Consider the following 12,290-nt stretch of genomic DNA (forward strand, 5'->3'; position numbering starts at 1 on the left):
TTCCTCCATTCTGCTGCCTGGAATATGAATATGGTGGTTGGAGTTGTATCAGCCATTTTGTACTATGAGGAAAAGGGTCATACCCTAGAAAGAACCCGGATCTCCAAAGACTTTGTGGAGTTGGCATACTAACCCAAAGCCTCCTATATCTGGACTTCTGTTATGTGTGAGAGAAATCAACTACTTCTCTATTATTTAATTTGGGATTTTAAAAGTTTTTGTTTCATGTAGTCGAAACTAATCCTAAATGATACACCAATTATTTGCATACTCTATCCAAATAGTGAGATTAAATGACTAAGTGCTCTCAGAAAGTCTTATTTTATCTAAGTTATTTAGTTATTATTTTGAAATGATAAATAATTTATAGTAAGACTGACACTATATAAGGTCTTAGCTGATGAATTTTTGTTTCACCGGTACCCCCATTTATCTAAGGGGTGTCTTAATGCTCCTCGGCAGATCTCATCAAATGAAGAGAATGGAATGTGTTCTGTGGCCTTTTTCATTTAAAACTGGTTTAAGACAACCATAGTCATTGATGTACAGGAAGAGATATCCTCATCTTCAAGCTTCTATAGCAGAGTAGTCAATAATTCTCAGCTAATAATATGTCACCAAAAGATCTGGGAAATCTTTCTTTCCCCTGAGCCTCTTGATCTCTGATGGCAATAGTGTGTACTGTGTTGCTCTAAGATTGCCATTTCTAGGGTTTAAACAAGAGAAACCATTAACTGCTGCCCGTGGTAATTACTGCTGCTCACAAAATGCTTCTTACTCTCTGTCTTCCAGCTACATGGTAGAGTTTTACTTCCTGGATCTACGTGGTTGAGTGGGGGGATATGTTCGGGCCAGTGAATTATATCGCTTCCTAGTTTAGTATGTAATATCTTATGTGAGGAATTGTTGTGTTTTATTTTTATTTATTATTATATTTTTTAACGTCTACAGCACCTGGTCTTCCAAGGTGGTCTCCCATCCAAGTACTAACCAGGCCCAACACTGCTTAGCTTCTGAGATTAGACGAGATCGGGCACGTTCAGGGTAGCGTGGCCACAGACAGAGTTGTGTTTTTCACTTGCTGTAGTATCAGGTAGTGGCTGCTCATCAGCTGTGTCCAGGAGGGAGGGTGATGCCACCACCGAGGGGAGTCTCCAAGTGTCTCTTATTGGACATGCAGTGCGAACAAAAAATACACCCTCTTTTTTTTGCTTAATCCACTGAGATTTAGATTTTTTGTGACTACAGCGTAATCTACATTATACTGACTAGTATACCACACTATTCAGAAAGCGAGGGTAATTGCAGAGGAACTGAATGGTATAATCTATGGTTCTAGCAACCAGAGAAGAGATGTGGGAAAAATTTCCCTCCAATTTGGCCCATGAGCTTAAACCTTTCAACATTAACAATTTCTGTTCATAAAATTTTTGTTGAGCAGTTTCCTTTATTAATCTACAAAAATCTGTCCGTAAGCAAAGCAATCTTCCTGTCACTTGGTGACTCCAGACCTACTCAAAATTACTGCTGATTCCAGCAGATTCTATACACAGTTAGCTCCACCGTGTGGTGTTTAGGATAAATGACATTTATCATAGGTCTATGTAAGCCAGGTCGCTTATCCAATACCATATACCTCTTGAGAGGGGGACTATACCTGATTAAAGAAATCGCATTTAGCTTGCTAAGGCACAAAATCAAGAGGAAAAATGTTCCTGTTATGAGTCAGGAAACTCAATAGTAATGAGGTTCACTCATTTATTTATTTATTCAACTAATATTTATTGAGCTCTACTACATACCAGATATTGTGCCAGAACCAAGATATAAAAGTTCCTGCCTTAGTCGGAAAGACAATGGAACAAATAAACATTAGATATGATAAGTGCTATAAACTAACATAAATCTCGTTTAGGGCGTAGAGTAATGGGGGAGGAATATTTTACATACGGTTGACAGAAATAAGATGAATAGTCCACGTTTAGCATTCCCAACATAACATTCCTTTAGATAAATGATCCAAAATCTGAAATATTTACAAATATGAACGTTCTCTTAGAGACATAAAATGTCAAAACACTTTGAGATGCCCAATTCTTGGTTTCTGAATGTCATCCCTTAGTTCGTACAGGCTACTGTAACAAAAATACTATAGACTGGGTGGCTTAAACAATGAACACATTTCTCGCAGTTTTGGTGGCTGGGAGATCCAAGATCACAATGCCAGCAGATTTAGTGTGTGGTGAGGGCCCACTTTCTTGTTAGCCACCTTCTCACTTTGTTCTCACATGGCAGAACTGTGAGGAAGCTCTCTGGGTTCTTTTTTTATAAGGACACTAATTCCACTCACAGGGCTCCATCCTCATGACTTAATCTCTTCCAGAGGTCCCTTCTCCCATCACATTGAGGGATAGGATTTCAACATATGGATTTCAGGGGTGGGGAGAACAAACATTCAATGTATAGCAATTGCCCTGAGAAGAAATCATAACTCCTTGGAGAAACCACTGATTTTGCAGGATATGGTGGGAAATGGACAAAAGATCCGGGGACATAGTTATGCAGAAAGTGCAGAAGCACCCAAAGACTAACAGGGTCATGTTAGTCTTTAACCTGTCACAGCAGACAGATTGTAGGGGCTCCCACTGGCAAAACTAGGGGCTATTTAAGCTTCAAGAATAATTGTAATTGATACTATATTGGATGATTAAAATTGTTTATAGTAGTTTAAAAAAAATAATAAAGGGAAGGGGGACCTGTTTTATAGAAGGATGCCAGTAGAAGACATAGAATTAGAGAATCATTTTTCCAACTGTAATGTTAACACTGATTTGTGCAAGGACCATGTTGTATATTAATTTCCTGTTGCTGATGTAACAAATTACTTCAAACTTAGTGACTTGAAACTATGGTATGTCTAAAATTTACTTTCAGATGCTTTAGATAAAAACTATGTGTGTGATACTATAATTTATAATAATAAGTATGTAGACTTTATCCCAGTTTCTGGCCCAGAGCTCCTAACACCTTAGGCATTTCCCAAGTTATAAGAGAAAAAAAAGATGTAGGTCACTGTACTGATATTTGGTCAAACATTATTCTAGATATTTCTATAAAGGTATTTTTTAGAAGATTAACACTTAAGTCAGCAGACTCTGAATAAATCAAAATACCCGCCATCATATAGGTGGGCCTCACCTAATGTGTTGAAATGAAGTCTTAATAGAGAGACAATTCGCTCAGAAGGAATCTTGCTGGCAGACTTGCTTCAAACTGCAGCACCAGGTCTTCCCTGGGTCTCCAGGCTGCTGGCCTGTTCTGCCTCTACAACCTTGTGAATCAATCCCTTAAAATAAAAATCAATCGTCCGATATGCATGGTTCCATTTCTAAATCTTACATTCTACTCATTTTGGTTCTTAATATTTCTTATAAAATAGGCACACTTGCAGCAAATTCTCTCATCTTTTCCTTGTCTGAGAGTCTTTCTTCACCTTTTCTGAAGAACATTTTTGATGAATATAGAATTCTAAATCAATGGGTTTCTTTTAGCATATTAAAGATTTCGTGCCAAGGTCTCTAATTTGCACAGCCTGAGGGAAAAAAAAATGCAGTGATTCTCTATATGGAGCTTTTTCTCCAACTGATTTTATATTTTTCTCTGGTTTTCTACAAATTTGATTATGATGTACCTCAGTGACGTTTTCTTTATGTGTTATCCTGTTTATTGAATTTCTTGGATATGTGGATTTATAGTTTTTATTAAGAAAATTTTGACATTTCTTCTTATATTGTTTTTGTTTTTCCTACCCAACTTCTAAGACTCCAAATACAGGTGTTAAAAGGCTTGATATTATCCCATAGTTGGGGGAGGCACTGTTCCTTTTTTTTTTTCTTTGTACTTTAAAAGTTTCAAGTTCACTGATCTTTAGTTTTACAGTAATCAATTTGCTGTAATTCCATCCCTTCCACCTTCTCATCTAGCTGGTGATCAGAAGTTGTCAAATAGCAGCACTGATTTTTAAAAATAAGTCTTATACATTCTTGAATTATTGATATAAATGTTATTAAAAATAAAACATTTAAGAACTATTAATTTAGAAACATTTAAATATTTTTATTATCAAATTAGTTTGTGTGTATACACATATATATGTAATATTAGAAGTGATATTGAATATGACATCAGCGATAGGCTGTTGTAGTTTATTTTGACCTCTTTTACAGAAGGTGACAACAATCTGTGGAAAATGCTTTATTGTATCATGCTAATATAATATACTACAAAGAGTATTTTGAAATAATACAAAAGTAATCCACAGACTTGACTAAGTGAAGATCGGTTGATCCAAAACTTTTCTTCCTCAGTGTTTCACAGCAATTGCTAAAAGTCCAATTAGCTGATTTTTCCAAGAAAGCTTAATCTAACAACTTTGAGTGATCAATCCGTGCAATGGTCCAGGCAGGCTTAACTCCTTGTGTAAACTCCCTCTGAAATCTAGGAAAAAAATTACAAATAATGTGAATTTTACATTAGTCCAAATACTTCTTAGTAGCTATATAATTTGCAAGTGTACATTAGAGGCAGCTTTTGGAAATAAGCTAATGGTCAATGATAAATAAAAATCAAAATTAAAAAAGTTTAATCATTTCAATAACGAAAAATCTCTCACAAAATCAAAGTACATTTTCAATGGACTGATCTATACTCCATGATCTGTGAGGCCTTGAGAGAAACTGAGGTATTATTCTGTGGTTAAATACTAGCTATAATATATACCTAATATGAGGAGAAATAAATTGGACTATGGTGATGAAAACAGCACTTCAGTGGAATTGGATTTATCTACTTTAGTCAGTCTTGAAAATAACAGTGTTTATGAGCTGCCCATGGTCTTAGTAGGAACTATTATCAGAACCATTAGTATTGATTATAGTATGTGTTAATTATAAATGATGTCTAAAAAAGGAAGTCAGTAAATTCGAATTAAATAACTATTTAAATATGTAATTGTGTCTCCACTGACTTGCTTAACTTGTTCGCCACTCCAAATTTTATTAGCATAAAAATATACCATAGTGTCTTTTTAATAATTTGCTAACCACCTACTAGATGGCACCTCCTTAAAGGCAAGAACCCTTCAATTTTGTATCTTAACCCTTACCAGAGTACTGGGTAAATGGGAGATGGTCAAAAAATGGTCCGTGAGTGGAGAGTCCATGTGCCAATTATAGCAGATTTTATTTTCCCAAAACGACCATAACCGTATCTCCCATCCAATGTGTTTTCCTGCAATGTCACCTTGCTGTTGCTCCATTAAGAGGTGGAGTCGGTCTAGGCTTGTTTAATTGTGCAGGTCCTGTGACTGCTTTGACTAGAGGACCACGGCGGAAATGAAGCTGTTCCAATCCTGAGCATAGCCCTTTGCTGGTCTATCATCTTACATCTTCTGCCTCTTAGAAGCCACCCACCATAAAACATGGACTAGCCTGAGACTACCACAAGCCCAAGCCACAAAGAGAGTCCTTGGAGAATGAGACATTATGTGGAGAAGCCAAAGAGCACCAAGGTGTTGCATGTGTGAGTGAAGAAGCCACTGTGGAAATGAATCCTCCAGCCCCTGCCACCTAGCTGATGCCAGGTGAAGCAGAGAAAATCCCACAGCTGAAATTCCAGAATTCCTGAGCAGTAAAACAGCAGGCAAAATAAATGGGCTGTCTGAAGCTACTGAGCTTGAGTGTTCTGTAATGCAGCAATACAACAGCGGAAACACCGTTTAATTGCATTCAGAAATATTACCTCCTTCTATTTCTGAACACTCCTGCTTCATGGCCAGTCTGTCATTATGACTTTTTTCTTCATAAATAACTTCTCAAATTTCAATCCTTTTTTCCTAAAGCTCCCTTTAGTTTTCATACCTTCATACTACCTTCCATTTTCTAGAGAAAGAAAACAATGAAATGTAATTAGACTTACTCATAGCTTGCATTAAGAAGCTGTTTAGTTTCCACGTTCTGATCCCCCAACTTAACCTGGAATACATTGGCTCCACTCAAAGTTTCATTGGGGATGTTTGCACTGGTTAGATACCAAAAGCACATCAGGATGTTAACAAACTTCCTTCCTTAGGGAAAAAAACACACATACACATACAAATCACAATAATCTATCATCTATATATCCAAAATGAAATCAGAAATTGGCAGTAGTTACACAGTTGTTACAGATTAAATTTTGTGTTTATTCTAGCCTAAGAGATATCTGTATTGATAACTTTTTATTTTTTGAAAATTCTCTTAGGGTTTATGATATATTTGCCCTCTTTGCATTGCAGTAATAGCTCTTTACTGAGCATGTACTATTTATTAAGTATACTACATAGATTATTTTCAATTTGTGTCATTTTCTAAAGTTATAACATATATCTGTTGTCAAAAATGAGGGGGAAAAAAACACTTCTTGTCGCTAATTAACCCCAATCGCCAGACTTCTATTCAATCCTAATTCACTTTGTTACACCTACTGATTATAACAATTCCTGTGTAAAAATCAGGCAGTGACTATGATGCAAAGATGCAATTTGAAATATTAGGAAAGAAAAAATATTTAAAAGTACCCTTACGAATGTTTTAAATTAACATGTAAATGAAAAAATTTTAACTATTAAGAGTACAAATCAGAACTGCCTTGAAAAGTGTGTAAGCAAAGGCCAGATTTCCTGTGTGCCTGATGCATAATACATATGTAAATATGTGTAGCAGGAACAAATAAGTCAATACATTTTCAGGAATGCCATAAGGAAAGTGTATGCATTGGGCAAGCAGATAACCACTAATGTTCCTTTCAACTTTTTTCATTGTCTCCAAATCTAATTTGGGAGTTCTGCAGTTAATCTTACTTTCAAAACAGTTTTTAGCTGATATCATTTGCTTTTTATTTCACTCCTTACTCCTTCTATTTAACATACAACTGGGCATTTAAAATGCTCAATTATTTCCTTCAAATTAGGATATTTGAAACACAAATATTTTTAATTTGATATATGGGAGCCGCTTGTCTTAGACAATTTTTATCAACTTACATGACAATGCTCTCTCCTGTGAATTAAATAGTAGTGTTCCAGATAGAAGGGCATAAGAAATTGTTACCATATCTCAATTGTTCTAGAGCTAGGTGTTTAAAGAATGAATATAGTATTTTCTCTGAAGTTCTATAAATATCCACTTGAACCAACGAACACCCACTATGTCATGATTATCCAGTAGTTTAGCTTACCTGGATAATTACGTATCATTTAAAGTTAATTGTGCTCCAGCATTACCTTTCTCATCATAGTAAATGGAGATGTCTCCTGTTGAAGTGTATACAATATCATCTATGTCAGCAGCAAGGGCATTTTTATGGTTGTCGGGTAATGAAGTAACCTTTTCTTTCAATACATTTAGCACCTAAGTTTGGCAAAAAAACAAACTATAATTCGCATATTGAATTTCAAAAGCTTTTCAAAATGCATAATGAAGTCTTAATGAAATGAATTTTTCTAAACCTATTTTTAAATTTACTACCATATTTACTCATCTTCAAAAGAAAGGCTGAAAACCATCTAGTCATTCAACCAGATAACTCCTAACAAAACATTCTATATGAGAACCAGCAAAAAACATCATATTTACTTACTTATGCCTTAAAGAGCCAAGTCATTCTATGCTTTTATATGACCTAAAGTACCCAAAAGAAATGATACAGAGACTCTACTTTAGCTGATGGCACACATTATTTTTACACATAAATAGAGATAATGTACTGTATACCATTCTACTGCAAGAGAATAATACATATATTTTTAAAGGAAAATTCAAAGTATACTTTACCTCTTTGGCCACAAGTTCTTCCAATAGGTCAAATTTACACTGTGACAGCAACTTGGACACATGAGCAAAAGCCTTAAAAAAACAGTAGAAGGAGGGTGGTGATTATTTCAAAACACCATGCAAAATACCACACAATATACAATGCTCAAACTTAAATGGCTAAGTATAAAAAAGACTATTTTATGATAAAGGCGATAAACAATGTCAAACACTAAGTTGTCAGTGTTAGGCATGACTCGGAGTTGGCTGGCTTTTCTTTTCTCACATGGCTTTCCCACATAGCAGTAAGTGAGCAGACTGCTAATTATTTATGCGCTCTCAGGACCTGGGAAAAGACAGTGTGTGGTGTACACACGAGGTCCTCAATAAAAATTCTGTATATTTCCTTTCAAAATAATGATGAAGTAATCAACCATCCTGAGTGTTATATAGCCCCTCTTTCCCCCCATGCTATCATACATAGATAGCAGTTGGGAAGCAGCACAATCTAGACAACACTGGAGTCTGGAGATCTTGCATTATAGTCTAAAACTCGTTTAGATAATGCAGGTTTGGAAAGTGTCAGAAAAGATAACGAGGCTACTATGGTGGGTTCCAATTTTGAAGTATGACATCTCATTTTAAAGTGTGTGTTGGGGGGAAACCAACTTCAATCCTCATTCCCAGCAGTGAGAAATAAAACCGTACATAAGACTCAAATCTTACCTTTAAGGAGCTTTCAATCTACCCATGGAGGTAGACACGTAAACTGACAAGTTCAAGAATTATGACGGGAGTAAGAAAAGGACGATTTGGGAGCATACAGAAGTGCCATTTAAGGCGACCTAGGAGAATCAGAGAGAGGGAGCTTCCTAAAGGAAGTAATATCTAAGATGAAATCTGAAGAACTGGCTTAAGAAAGAATGCATAGGCATGTCAGAGACAATACTATAAAAACTAGTTATCTGGTTGAATAACTAGATGGTTTTCAGAGCATAATTACTATGGGCTGAATTGTGTCCTCCCCAAATTCACATGTTGAGCCCTAAATCCCGGTACCTCAAAAGGTCATTGTATTTGGAGATAGGGCCTTTAAAATGGTGATTATATGAGGGTGGGCCTTAATCCAATCTGACTGGTGTTCATAAAAGGAGAAACTTGGACACTCAAAGATATACCAGGGGCACATGTGACACATGGAGGTGTGGGAAGAGTGTTGTGCCTAAACGGGGCGTGGAAACTCCACACCCCTTTCCACATACCTTTTCCATTTGGCTATTCCTTTTTAATAAACTGGAAACAGCAAGTAAAGTGCTTTCTTGAGTTCCCCGAACCATTCTAGCAATTTACTGAACCCGAGGAAGGGGGATGTGAGAACTTCCGGTTTATAGCTGGTGGGTCAAAAGTATGGGAGGACAGGATTTGGGATTGGTATCTGAAGTACAGCTAAACTTGTAGGACTGAGACCTTAACCTGTGGGGTCTGAATTAAATCTGGGGAGTTAGTGTCAGAACTGTAGTAAGCAGCCTTGATAAGGCCTTGATGACATAGGGGTGTCTAACCTAAACAGTTTTCTAGGAAATAGTCCTCTTGTTCATAGAAAAGGCTAAAATGTGCAAGATTTGGGAAACAAACAGGATCTGATTAATGTGGTTTGATGATCATAATAAGGAAGATATGTCATATATACACATCGATGGAAAGCCGGGCCTGTGGAGCTAATAAAGTCATTTACAGCTTTGGATTCCCTACTCCCTTGGCTCATTTGATGACTAAAAGCTTGCCTAGATTGTACTTAACCATCTCAATTTTAGTGATTCTAGAGGACCAAGACTGCTTGTAGAGTGGATCACAGGATAGTGCATTCTTAAGCCAATTATCTTACCTTTCTGGAGCTTGGTTTTACCATCTGCAAAGGAGGATTAAACTAGAATGATAGGTCCTAAGGTGACTTTTCACTTTCATGTTCTATGATTAAGAAAAATCTTAATGAACATGATCTAATTGATAAATTGATATTCACAACCCAAGACAACATCTTATTGATGGAAGGTAAGCCTAAGGAGAAAGGGCAAGGGGAGTCTGTGAGAGTAGATATATTAATGTTTTTGCACCAGATTATTCCCAAGCCTCTGAATTATATTCATGCAAACGTACAGTTTGCAATATGAGATCTGACAGGGGGGTTTTTTGGCCATGTCCTTTTAAATCTCGGGTGTTGAAGAATTAATTTATTTGATCTGAAATATATGTTAAGTAATCACTAATTTAAGATTCACCAAACATTTGCTATGGGTGACCCAAAATCCTTTCTGGATATCAGAATAGCTAAGTGCGCAAAAATTGACTTAGATGAGGCAAAACTGCATACAAATTGGCTGATGAAGGAAGGGGTGGAGATGCTACTTAACAGCAAAAAGGGGTGCTAAAATAGCTAACTAATAGCTGGAGGACCTCTAAGATTGGAGAGTGACTAAAAAGTTTCCCATGCTCCTCTGTGTTCAGAGGAAATAGGGACTAAAGTCTGATTTTTGCCCATGGTGGGGAGATGATTTCCATTCCCTAACGCATAAAGGAACTGGTACAGTCATGTATGTATTATGAAGTACAGAAGCTCACGTCATCAGCAGGCATTGTGGAGAATAGTAGGGTCATGCCAATTTATCTCTGCGTGGACTAAAGATTTTGAGAACTGACATGAGTAGATGCTATTAATCAAGATGCTCTTTGCGTTTAAGTTATTAATAACCACCTAACACAGTCAAGAGTTGATTCGGGAAAGCAAGAAAAGGAGTTAACACTGACTCTAATATTTAATTTATAACTGACAGGTCACATAAATAAATATAAATGGCTGTGTTTATAGAAACAACTGAAATAAATTAGGAGTGAACATATCAATACCAGTATACACTCAATATTGTAAAATGATAAGACGGATGGCATAATTTTAAGGTACAGGAGGCATGAACCGGAAAATAAACTATGACTTCTATCGTTTATCAATAGTTCTGAAATATTTGGTAATGAAAAACTCTAACAGAGCCACAAAAGAAAGTTATAAATGGCTTTTTATCCTAGAAAAATGCATGTATGTGCAAATAATCTCAAAACTCAAAGTGATGGGCACCGTGGCAAGGGTAAAGTGGAATATTATCAGCTACTGAGAAAGAGGGACAGGACCATCAGCACTATGAATCACCAAAAGCTGTTTCTCAGTGCGCAGAATACTGTGCACTTATCAGTGGCCAGGCTGTCTCTGCAAATCCTTTGAAGGAGGAAAACTGCTCATCTCTGCGTAATTCTTTAGGAGTATAATGGGGAGGGTCGAGGATGGGGTACAGACGAAAAAAGAGCAACGGAGCTCTGGCGGGTTTTATCTTTCTACCCAAAAATGACCTTATAGCACTTTAAAAATGTTATCTCATTTACTTTTCAAAACAATCTTATCCACTCGTTCATTTATTCAAAAACCATGTATGGAGTGCCAAGCAGTCTTTTTCATTTTGCAGAAAATCATGTTCAGAAAAGATATAGCTTGTAAGTGGCAGAAATGGGCTTTAAATACTTTTCTGATTCAAATCCTATAAAGTGGAAAAAGTAATTAGGGGACTTCACTCTGGTGTCTCAATTGAATCTCTCCTCCTCGGCGACCATGAAAACAGAAGCAGAAGCTTAATTTAAGTCAAGAAGTGGCTGGAGGGCTCTGTGCCGGGGTCACTACACACGTTTGATAATTTGGGACCCAGTGAGGTCAGCTCCCCGCTAAATACTTTTACGTGTAATAGTTGAATGCATGAGAGGCGTACAGTCAACCCCAGGAGAATAAACAAACCTGCTTCGCTCCCTCTGAGAATTCTGCGATGCTGAACTCTTGGTCAAAATAGGCCCAGATAAGGAAGGCGTAAATTCGAGTTCGAATCCAGTTGATGGGGTTGGAGAACCCCAGAATGATCATCTTGGTTTTCTGGCGCTGTTGGGGCTGCTCCTCGGTGCTGTAGCTGCGCCGAGGGAAGGCAGGGAAAGCGGGGAGAACTGCATAGAGCCCCGGAGGGCTGAGCAGGGGACCACGGGGACCCCGAGTAGGCAACGCTGAAGCTGCCGAAAACAAAGTGACTCGAGGAAATGGGGTCGTTCCCGAACCGAGGTGGCGGCGGCAGAAACAGCAAAGTCCAGCCAAGGACGGCCTCACCTCAGCTGCACCCGGAGTCCGAAGCCGGGCGGCCCCACCAAGCCACGGCCGAGAGAGCAGCAAGCGGGGAAAAAGATGAGCGGCCAGCGCCATTTTTACGACCTTTCACCTCCGTGCTTGCTTGTGCTGCACCATAAAAAAGTCGGTGGGAAACCACCTTAGCGGGGTTAGGAGGAGACTGGAGAGTAAAGCTAGCCTGTTGCTGCCACCTCTGGTAAAGCTAGCCTGTTGCTACCACCTCCGCCCCA

At 37.7% G+C, this 12,290-nt stretch overlaps 1 protein-coding gene and 1 pseudogene across 1 annotated transcript; both read right to left on the reverse strand.

The window, feature by feature from the left end:
* Positions 1 to 942: 942 nt before the first annotated feature.
* LOC118614647 lies at positions 943 to 1,061 on the reverse strand (annotated as a pseudogene).
* A 3,130-nt stretch (positions 1,062 to 4,191) lies between these two features.
* On the reverse strand, positions 4,192 to 12,268 carry MAIP1 (matrix AAA peptidase interacting protein 1). Its single transcript, XM_016131115.2, has 5 exons — positions 11,686 to 12,268; positions 7,872 to 7,943; positions 7,322 to 7,448; positions 5,977 to 6,124; positions 4,192 to 4,497 (listed from the first exon to the last, which is right to left on the reverse strand). Exons 1-5 carry the CDS (start codon positions 12,133 to 12,135, stop codon positions 4,419 to 4,421), a joined length of 876 nt encoding a protein of 291 aa, XP_015986601.1. The 5' UTR covers positions 12,136 to 12,268; the 3' UTR covers positions 4,192 to 4,418.
* Between the last annotated feature and the right edge of the window lie 22 nt (positions 12,269 to 12,290).

Source organism: Rousettus aegyptiacus, unplaced genomic scaffold (assembly GCF_014176215.1).
Source record: "Rousettus aegyptiacus isolate mRouAeg1 unplaced genomic scaffold, mRouAeg1.p scaffold_m13_p_2, whole genome shotgun sequence".
Classification (NCBI taxonomy): Eukaryota; Metazoa; Chordata; class Mammalia; order Chiroptera; family Pteropodidae; genus Rousettus; species Rousettus aegyptiacus.

Excerpts from the sequence above, each read along its gene's own strand:
- MAIP1 (XM_016131115.2), bottom strand. The coding sequence starts at position 12,135 with ATGGCGCTGGCCGCTCATCTTTTTCCCCGCTTGCTGCTCTCTCGGCCG. Across the intron at positions 7,944-11,685 it reads TCTCAGAGGGAGCGAAGCAG|GCTTTTGCTCATGTGTCCAA; the intron begins GTTTGTTTATTC and ends TGTTTTTTTAAG. Across the intron at positions 4,498-5,976 it reads CTTCTTAATGCAAGCTATGA|ATTTCAGAGGGAGTTTACAC; the intron begins GTAAGTCTAATT and ends TTTTTTTCCTAG.